Source organism: Sprattus sprattus (genome assembly GCF_963457725.1).
Source record: "Sprattus sprattus genome assembly, chromosome: 7".
Lineage (NCBI taxonomy): Eukaryota > Metazoa > Chordata > Actinopteri > Clupeiformes > Clupeidae > Sprattus > Sprattus sprattus.
In genome coordinates this window covers 5,001,340-5,012,028 of record NC_137926.1, presented here as the reverse complement: position 1 = coordinate 5,012,028, position 10,689 = coordinate 5,001,340, and the positions used below count along the sequence as shown (strand labels likewise).

The window sequence follows — 10,689 nt, the reverse complement described above, 5'->3', positions numbered from 1 at the left end:
CTAACAGACAAACAGATACCTGTACACACAAGGAAACAACAGACAACGGATAAACAGATACCCGTAGACACAAGGAAACAACAGACAACGGATAAACAGATACCCGTAGACACAAGGAAACAACAGACAACGGATAAACAGATACCCGTAGACACAAGGAAACAACAGACAACGGATAAACAGATACCCGTAGACACAAGGAAACAACAGACAACGGATAAACAGATACCCGTAGACACAAGGAAACAACAGACAACGGATAAACAGATACCCGTAGACACAAGGAAACAACAGACAACGGATAAACAGATACCCGTAGACACAAGGAAACAACAGACAACGGATAAACAGATACCCGTAGACACAAGGAGACCCATGAACAGATAAACAGATACCCGTAGACACAAGGAGACGCACGAGCAGACGGGGAGGTGGTCTTTACCTGCGTGGGACTAATGGGAGGTGGAGGAGGTGCTTTTCGTTTTTTAGGGGTTGCGCTTCTGTCGTCATTTACCCTAGCAGCTTGATCATGCTGAAGGGGAGTGAGGGAGAGAGGGAGAGAAAGGAAAAAAAGGGAGAGAAAGAGCAAAAGGGATAGAGAGAGCAAGTGGGGGAGGGAGATAAGAGAGAGAAGTGTGCTCTTTAGTTTGGTTAGTAAAAGAGGTGGGAAAACCAACCTGAAGGTTTTGATCAGCGCAGAGCTTCTAAAGAGCATCCTGGTCTCTAATGTGGTTATCACATGCTCATGCACGTGTGTGTGGGTGTGGGGGTGTGTGTGGGTGTGGGTGTGGGTGTGGGTGTGGGTGTGGGTGTGGGTGTGGGTGTGTGTGTGTGTGTGTGTGTGTGTGTGTGTGTGTGGCTCAGAGTGCGTCGCGTGAGTCTCATGAGCCTCACAGAAAAGAAAAGGAGATCTCAGGCATGTTTTCTACTTCAAACACTGCTGCTCCAGTGCTACTACAGACAGAGACTGGAGGTGGTCATTGGCTGAAAACACACACACTAGAACCTACAAGCGCTGTTGCAATGTTACATCTGTGTCAAGGCAGAGAAGCAGAGAAGAAAAGGAGATCTCAGGCATGTTTTCTACTCCAAACACTGCTGCTCCAGAGCTACTGGACGCTCAGGTACAGTCAGAGACTGGAGGTGGTCATTGGCTGCAAACACACACTAGAACCTACAAGCGCTGTTGCAATGTTACATCTTTCTCAAGGCCGAGCAGCAGTGTCTGGATAACCTGAATGGCCACGTAAAAAAAAAAAATAAACAAGGAAAATGCCTACCTGTGGAGTTTTCGGAGGAGTTTTCTTCTCTGCAAGGATGAGATGGGAAATAGTTTTGTTATCATCTCAATTGCACATTATACCTTTGCACTTAGCAAAACAGAAGACTTTGAAGTGAGACCTAGTCACCAGAAGGTGGCAATGTTTGGTTGAGGAGGAAGCAATAGGCTGCATAGATGTTATATCATTTTCAACCACTAGGTGAAAAGAGGGAACGTGTATTAGGAGAGGATTGAATAATAAACACCTTTCAGTCAGAAGGAAAACGTGTCTTAAGTGCAGACAATATTGCATAGCCTTTACATCAATTCAGTACAGTTTTTCCGGAATATTCCACTTTCGGAAGGCTGCTGGTGAGTGGCACAAAGCGCTCCGTACCTGGGTCGGCTTGCAGCCTCTGAAGAGCGGAGTTCAGGACGTTCCGGACCTCGGCGCTGCCGGAGAGCTTGGCATAGTGCAGCACGTTGTGGCCCAGGGAGTCGGCGACCCGGAGGTCAGCTCCGCGTTGGACCAGCACCTGAACGGCAGCCACACAGCTGCTCTCACTGGCCAGCATCACCGCAGTCCTGATCACACACACACACACACACACACACACACACACACACAGGGGAGGGGAGGCAGGAGTCAGGCAGGACCCAGCGTGATGGAGATACGGATAGGGGCTTCACTGGGCTGGGCATCAAACATCAAAGCCAGTGCAAGGCTCTAGGTACCAGGGGAGGATGGCTAATGAAGCGCAGGATGGGATAACTCATGTGGAGGTCATTCGCTGCAGTCTGTTTGTGAGCCTGTTGTAGCCGTTAGTCTGATTGCTTGTCAGTAATTGGGGTTCAATCTTTTGTATATAAAGCATGTAAGTGATATTATATCACCTGTAAAACAATAACAAATAACCAAAACAAAAACAAAAAAAAACATTAAAAAGTCAAGGCTGGCACGAATTTGAAACTCCCAGGTGGCAGCTGAGGACCCTGAGGCGCACGCACACACACACACACACACACACACACACACACACACACACGCACACACACTAGCTGAGATCCTACCTGCCATTCTTGTCGCGAGCGTTGACCTCTGACCCCCACTCCACCAGGGTGCGGCACACATCTGCATGAGCATGCCTGGCTGACAGCAGCAGTGGTGTGAAGCCCTCCTGGAAGCAGAACACACACACACACACACACACACACACACACACACACACACACACACACAAGTACACACACCCACACACACACAAACGCACACACACACAAGTACACACACCCACACACACACACACACACACAGGCACGCACAAGCGCACACACACACACACACACACACACACACACACACACACACACACACACAAACACACACACACAGGGAGAGAAAGAGAGAGTTCTTATGATGCAACTCTTCTTGTGTATTTCCCTTTTTGACCTTTTGTTTGTATCTCCTGCGAATCAGTTCAAACTTGCATCACTGTGCTGCTGCCTGTATTCCCAGTCATGTTGCAGCTTTGTCTTTCCAACCGATCCGATTCTCCTTCACTAGCTCAAAAAGCTATTGTACATTGAGCAGCTGTGTAATTACACAACCCATCCTTGAGCGGCCAGAGATAATTAGTAGATGCCTTTTCATTTCGAACTCCATATAGGGCCAAAGGAGCATGTCAAAAGACAGCACCACCATGGAAGAAAGGGCGCAACAATGCACACACTCTAATTAACGCGGGCAAAGGCCTCACATTGTGGTCTGGACTTCACATACAGGGACACAAAAGGGACACACTCACACACACACACTCACACACACACACTCACACACACACATACAAGGACACAAAAGAGAGCTGCTTTAAAAAGCCCTTGGCTGGCTATCCCGTCTTTCCATGGAGCTCTGACAGAACTGGATCTCATCTCCTCACTGCTCCCCCACCCCCCCCACTCAAACATACCAGGATATTCACACACACACACACACACACACACACACACACACACACACACACACACACACACACACACACACACACACAGAGGTCACTGGGTGCTGGCTAATTAGCCTGGTCCAGGAAACTGACACCTCATCAAAATGAGATTTATTCTGCATTAGCAGGACTCACGGCCCAGCCCGCGCTCCTACCGAGCAGCACGCTGACGCCTGGTTCGTGACTCCAAGCAAACAATTACGGGTTTATTCTTTCTTCTCCCCAATCCCTCCATCCTTCCTTCCTTCCTTCCTACTTCTCTGTACGAGTCAATTATCCCTAAAAAGAGACCCCGGTCTGGGCTCAGCGTTCATCTGGGTCACCGCTAAAGCGTGTCTTCAGGACGGCCCAGCGCACTGACATACAGTCACAAATTCCACTGACGTTAATATAAACCGAGCACGTATCATTCTACCGCCGGGCTTTTCTAGGGCGCATTCTGCGAATCACCCCCCCACCTCCCACCCCCCAGCTTTGATAACATGGTGAGGATTCTATCAGTGAGCTGTGAAAAGAGCCAGGCCCTGTTGAGCGGTATTTGTTCAAACTGACGTGTGTGACCTCTGGGTGTGTGTGTGTGTGTGTGTGTGTGTGTGTGTGTGTGTGTGTGTGTGTGACCTGTGTGTTTAAGTGTCGGCTATTGGCAGTAATTTAGTGCGTGGCCGAGAGAAAATACTCCCTGGCGCCGCCGCAAATACTTCATGTGTTCACACTGTTTCACGACACGTTTCTCAACGCACACACACCAGTGGTCGTTAACATGGCAGCAGCTAATTCCCTCAAACTTTGCATTTATACAAAACAGGAACCTTGTTGGAAAACTTTCTTATGCAAAGGTACAAAAGCCGAAACAATAAAGTTTGAAACAATAAACTCAATAAAAATAGGTGAATAATTATACAGTTATATAACAGTCCTATCTAAAGTAAGGTGAGATCAGCATGTATATCAGCAGAGAATACAGTGCCAGGCTGACTAATTTAACAATCTGACACTTCAGCCATCTGTAATGCTAGCAGTGGGCTGGAGATGCCAAGGAATGCTATGCTTACTGTTTAAACCAATAGAGAGGGAGGGTGAACGGGTGCTTTGACAAGTTATTTTCAGAAGTGTGTGTGTGTGTGTGTGTGTGTGTGTGTGTGTGTGTGTGTGACTGTAGGACAGCACACTGCACTGACCTTACCCAACTGATTTTCTCCTTTGCAGTGAGCTGTACTCTGTGTGACTGCATTGAATCTAGATGTGTGCTCAATACGACCACCTCACAAACTGAGAGAATGGGGAACAATTAAGCGAAATTGACCGAATATTTTCCGTTCCAAGAAGTGTGTTATCTTGAATGATGAAGTCAGGGGCGGCCTTTCCTACAGAGCGTCTAGAGCGTCATCTAGAGGGGGAGCGCCAAATAATGCAATTATAATTTTCTTTTTTTTCCCCGGACGCATATTTTGGCGCCCCTTCTATATCTCCAACCAATATTTTGACATTAAAAAATAAATCTAACATTAGGGTGAAATGAGCCAAAAATCGAAAGCGGAGGGGTATGTTCTTCATTGGTGTCGTCAGGAGTGAAGCTCGCCTAGAGCGCCAAATGTGCTAGGGCCGCCCCTGGATGAAGTCTTTGGCAATTATAGACTACAATGTTTGTTGAATATCTTATTCTGAGTGGAAATGTAAGAACTATAACTAGTGGACCTGGTGGCTATACAGTGATAGTGTGTGAAGCAGTACGTAAATTACGTTCTGTGATTTTGCGACCTGTCTAGTGAATACTAGGATAAGTGTGACTACATACACTACTACTACGACTACAACAGATATATTCTTGTGTAAATTCGAGCATTTTGTGAAATGTACATGTACACAATAGTATCTTCATTGTATGACTGTACTTGGCATTTATTTACAACATTTAGCTAAATTTGGTATGTCCATTTAGCAAAATGTGGTATGTCCATAAAATCTAGGATTTTAAGTTGAATATGTTTGAATACAATAGCAAACGTACAGTAAATACAACATAAATGTCTACGAGTATCGACAGGGACAGGGGTATACACTATCATAATAAGAAGTTTAAATATAGCTGCAAGCAGCAGTAACCGGGGCCAAAGCAGATGGTGTGCACTGCCCCGGAATAGTGCAGGGTTGAATGATTTGACCACTTCAACAAGTGATAGAGAAGGTGAACGAAAGGATTTAAAGACAAAATGATTTTGGAAGATTGACCAATCCTTAAAAATAAAGACATGTCTAGGCAATCTCCACTGTAGGCTGTTGCAGTTCTTCCACCTGCAGAAACCCTCTGATGCCCATACCCACCTGATCTACCCGCAGAAACCCTCTGATTACAGCTGCCCATACCCACCTGATCTACCTGCAGAAACCCTCTGCATACAGCTGCCCATTGCCACCTGATCTACCTACAGAAAACCCTCTGATGCCCATACCCACCTGATCTACCCGCAGAAACCCTCTGCTTACAGCTGCCCTTACCCACCTGATCTACCTACAGAAACCCTCTGATGCCCATACCCACCTGATCTACCTGTAGAAACCCTCTGCTCACAGCTGCCCATACCCACCTGATCTACCTACAGAAACCCTCTGATGCCCATACCCACCTGATCTACCTGTAGAAACCCTCTGCTCACAGCTGCCCATACCCACCTGATCTACCTGCAGAAACCCTCTGATGCCCATACCCACCTGATCTACCTGTAGAAACCCTCTGATTACAGCCGCCATACCCACCTGATCTACCTGCAGAAACCCTCTGCTCACAGCTGAGGTTCTGCTCAACGCTTCGTCCTGTTAAAAGGGAGTCTTTTCCCCCCCTGGGGATTCAGGTTATGGGCTCTGAAAAGCGCCTAGAGACTATTTTAGTAATTACCGGCGCTATATAAATAACACTTGAATTCTGTAGTGACAGTTTTTATTTTTTTATTGGGTAAATAGCTTATATGAACAAGCCTACAAAATGTCAGAAAGATTGGCCATTCACACCGGCATGTTTTGGCTTGTATGATTCACCTAGTTCCTGTCTCTGACGTATCAACTCATTCAGTGCCTGCAGTCGATTATCGCAGTGGGGGGCTGTTAATGTTTACAAAAGGAGAAGTAATCAACTACAGGCACTAAATGGTTTGCCAAGTCAGAGCCCGGGAGGAATGTGTCAGTTGCATTCCCCCCCGTGAAGAAATGTGTCAGTTTCAGTGACTCCGTAAAGAATGGTGTCAGTTGCAGTGCCACCGTGTAGGACATTTGGTATGCCTGGTGACGCAGGGTGTCAAATCCAGTGACGCTTGAACCTTTACATCACAAGATAATGGCTAGTGAAGTGTTGTTTTTTTTTTTTACATTATTCACAAGGCGATGCCACTCACATATGAATTGTAATGAACTTGGGGTAAAGCACCTCCTACAGGACCAGCTTGCCATTAAAATGTCATATTTTAAGGCAAAATGGCTTTTGAGCTATTGCCTTAAACCTGCTTTGACCCACTTCAGTGGGCAGAGGGAAACCTAGCGACATACACCTTCTTCTAAACCTTCAGAAGTCTCATGTGGACTGGCAAACTGTAAGTATGAAAAAAGGTGGAAGAATAAACAAAAACAAAACACTATAAGACCGCCCGCCTGTGTATAGCAGGGGCTATGATAAGAGACCTCTAACTACATGACCCGACAACAGCAGGTCTCCTACAGCGTGACCTAAACAACAGGAACGTTTAAATAAACTACACATAACTTTGACCAGCGTCATTCAGGTGCCCTATTTAGTATCAAAGCCGACAGTTTCCAAATAAAAGATCCAACCACAGTGATGTGTTCCTGAAAGATACTGTACACAGCTTAAAGAACAAAGCTTTTCATTTTCAAAGAGACTCCTAAAAGGGATTGTCCATTACAGGGCCAATCTCTTTAAGGTCAGGCCAAAACAATGAGACTTGGAATAGGCCGTGCTCTCTTGTTTGGAAGCTGGTGAACACTGCTACGCAAGTCCTCTTGTTTGAGATCGTGATTTATAAAAGCAATAAATGAAATATTTTGGGTGTTTGGTTTCATTTTCTGTCAAGTTGAATTTGTGAGTCGTGAACGTGACGTGAGATCATTCCATCTGGAGCAGTGCAGACACATGAGGTAATGCACGCTTGCATTAGTAACTTTACGGAGAACATGGCCACTGATAACTGCACTGTAAACATTCGGTTCACGGACAATGGAGATTTTCATAAATTAATTTCAAGACGTTGACATATAGGCATGTCGATGTCGTTTATAGGCATGTCGACATATGGGCATGCCGATGTCGTTTATAGGCATGTCGATGTCGTTTATTTCATACATTCACTTCAAGACGTAGACATAAAGGCATGTCGATATTAACAAGTTGGCATATCCAACATCCCTCCAAACAGAATATGGAGAATAAAGAAGAATGAGTTCCAGATGCAGAAGCTGTACTCTCAGATGGTGGACCAGCCCCCTTCATAACGAGGCCTTTGGCCTGGCCACCGCCAGCGAGTGAACGAGCGAGCGACCGAGACTCCAAGACTGTTCTCTCCTCACCCCTCGCAACCGGTGCCAAATATTTCACCACAATGAGATGCAGAGAACCGCGTCGGGCTGGCAGGGCAGCAGGCACTTATCAGTGCTTATGTTTGCCGCCAGTGCCGTTTGATCACCAGGTGCCCCCTCCCCCCCCCCCCCCTCCCCCTCCCCGCACACGGAGCAAATGAAGATTAAGTGGCTCTTTTATCCGCGGGGGGAATCAAAGCGCCATTATTCTTGTGTGGTGTGCAGATCCTCAGCGGCGGCTGGTAGTGAGTGGGTATGTGTGTGTGTGTGTGTGTGGGTATGTGTGTGTGTGTGTGTGTGTGTGGGTATGTGTGTGTGTGTGTGTGGGTATGTGTGTGTGTGTGTGTGTGTGTGGGTATGTGTGTGTGTGGGTATGTGTGTGTTTGGGTATGTGTGTGTGTGTGTGTGTGTGTGTGGGTATGTGTGTGTGTGTGTGTGTATGTGCGGGCGCGCGTGTGTGTGTGTGTGTGTGTGTGTGGCTCAGGGATAACTAGGGCTGTGGAGGAGAGCTGAGGGGAGGAGAAAAGGAGTGTGTTTGTCCGGGAGCAGGTCCTTGATCAGATGGGGAATGAGGCAGGCTGAACAGAAAGGCATCTCAAGTAGTGAGAGAGAGAGCCAATTTACAGAGCCACATTGCCCCATGCTTGTGATCTGTGAACCGTACTCCTCTTGCCATCGTGCTACAAGAGGTCCTCACAACACCCCACACTGAACAGCGCTGACAGGGTCAAACCTCTATCGATTGACCTGAAGCTCTTACTAATAGTGGTGGTTATCTCTGTGCACATGACGAAATGTCTTATTATCGATTTATATAACCTCGCGATTTCAATCAATGACCTCCATAAAGTCTCAAAGTATGAGTTCTTTAAAAAAACATTTGTGGGAGAAAACTATTATTTTTTTGTGTGCAATTCCCAGAGGAAAAAGTAAGCGCAGTACAAATGCTATGCATTATACTGGAATAGAAAACTATGACAAAGTGAGATATATGGCCCGTTCCTGTGGGAAAGACTTCATGTCACTATGTTATGTCGCTTAGCAGTGACAATCAGCAGCGGCTGAGCCAAGTGTCAGGCCTGTGACTAGTTAAGAGCTCTCTCTCTCATTTTACCCAGCCTCATCTCTTTCAATCGCTTTTCCCAGCCCTCATCCTCCCCTCTTTCTCTCTCTCTGCACTCCTTCTTTCAGCCTCTTCTTCGCTCAGAGCGAGCCCAGCTTGGTGCTTTATGAGTAGAAAGATGCCTTCTCCCTTCCTGCATAGATGTTGGGAACCAATTAAGAGGAGCTCAAGCATATCAATGTTTCCCCACAAACTTGGCGCTCGCAAATGGGACAGCAACTATGACTCAGAACTCACTCCCACAAAAACAAAAAACCCAACACCTCGAGATAAATGACGAATCATACTGATACGGGAAAATATTCTAATCATATTCCAGCAGAGTCTGATTAGTATTAGCCAACATACAGGGTAAATCAACCTAAATGAAGAAGTGTTTACCCTGACGGAGAATTCCTCCAGTCATTACCCACTGTCGAGTTTGTGTTTATACACACACACTAGTGGCACCGAGAGAGCAAGACGACGCTTAATAGTCCCTGTACGAGCACAACAGCCACGAGACCGCCAGAGTTAATTAACTGAAGTAAACAGGCCTGTTTCAACTGTAGCCGGCACCAAACTCCCAAAGTAGCCTCCGGCAATCTGAACGAGAGCTTTAGAGCATGAAGCCTTCTGGGAAAAATAAAGAAAAACACACACCATTAAACCATACGGAGAGGAGAGGAAAAAAAAAAACAATAAAGGAAAAAAAAATGATTGGCCCTTCAGAGAGACCTCAAACCACTGTCAAAATGGAGTTCAATCACCGTAACCTTCACACACAGCAGGCGAGGGACAGTGCTGTGTTGTGCTGTTTAAGGCACACTGCAATAAGATCTGTCGTGATTGGCCGTGCACTACATACAGACACAGCCCCTCAAATGACTGCCTCTGGCATGCTTAGGGCAAATCTATAACATAGAAAGAAACGGATACCATCTAGTTGGCTTCAATGTGAACAGCAATTAAGCTTCCCACTGACAGAATTAGTCACAAGAAAGTGCAAGAGGCGTTACTGACATGGCTTCAAGACCAGATCTGAGAGAGACAGAGATGTGGACGGGTGTAGCATACAGATGATGAGTGTGTGTGTGTGTGTGTGTGTGTGTGATGCAACAGCGTGGGGGCACTCACCGCATCCTTGAGGTTCACTGGACACTTGTGTTCATGCAGGAGCTCGACCATTGGGAGGTTTCCACAGGCAGCTGCAACGGGAGAGAAAACAGCATCGATTAATAAAAATAAAAATAAACATAAACAATACTCCAGCCCAGACCTCCCATGATCAAGAGAACAGAAGTAAGTAATCAAGAGAACAAAGTCTATCAAATCAGCCATTTCTTTTCGAAATGGTTTGATGTAGATTGTTCAGGATGCCAGCAGAGATGACCAATAATGATCACCCCAGATAATGACTCCAAATGGACACTCAACAGCATTTATCCTCAATCAGCACAGATGGGGGGGAAATAGCATGTTCCCCTTAAAAGGTCTAGATTGGGGCCAGCATGGCGCTCCGTAATGCTAAACATAGTGGGCGGCCTTCATCATTGGCAGTGACTGACGCAAAATGGCACTGTCCTCTCAAAAACAAATTGTGGTTCAATTTTGACATAATGACAGCTTGCCTATATGCTACATACAGGCAAGTCAAATGCCATAGGAAGCCATTGAGAGCATTCATTGTAGCTTGACTGGAAAGGTTATTTGGGTACATTCTACCACTTAGCCACAATCCATTG

The 10,689-nt window shown here is 46.2% G+C and overlaps 1 protein-coding gene across 3 annotated transcripts in view; it reads right to left on the bottom strand.

Moving 5' to 3' along the window:
- Nucleotides 1–10,689, bottom strand: part of rai14 (retinoic acid induced 14) — a 45,599-nt gene that overhangs the window by 9,611 nt on the left and 25,299 nt on the right. For all 3 annotated transcript variants that reach the window (XM_080842404.1, XM_080842406.1, XM_080842405.1), the window contains exons 7-11: nucleotides 10,082–10,152; nucleotides 2,333–2,439; nucleotides 1,659–1,846; nucleotides 1,281–1,309; nucleotides 443–532 (exon numbers count right to left, since the gene is read on the bottom strand). In XM_080842404.1, the coding sequence (XP_080698530.1) occupies nucleotides 443–532; nucleotides 1,281–1,309; nucleotides 1,659–1,846; nucleotides 2,333–2,439; nucleotides 10,082–10,152 (485 nt within the window). The remainder of the gene's footprint in view (nucleotides 1–442; nucleotides 533–1,280; nucleotides 1,310–1,658; nucleotides 1,847–2,332; nucleotides 2,440–10,081; nucleotides 10,153–10,689) is intronic.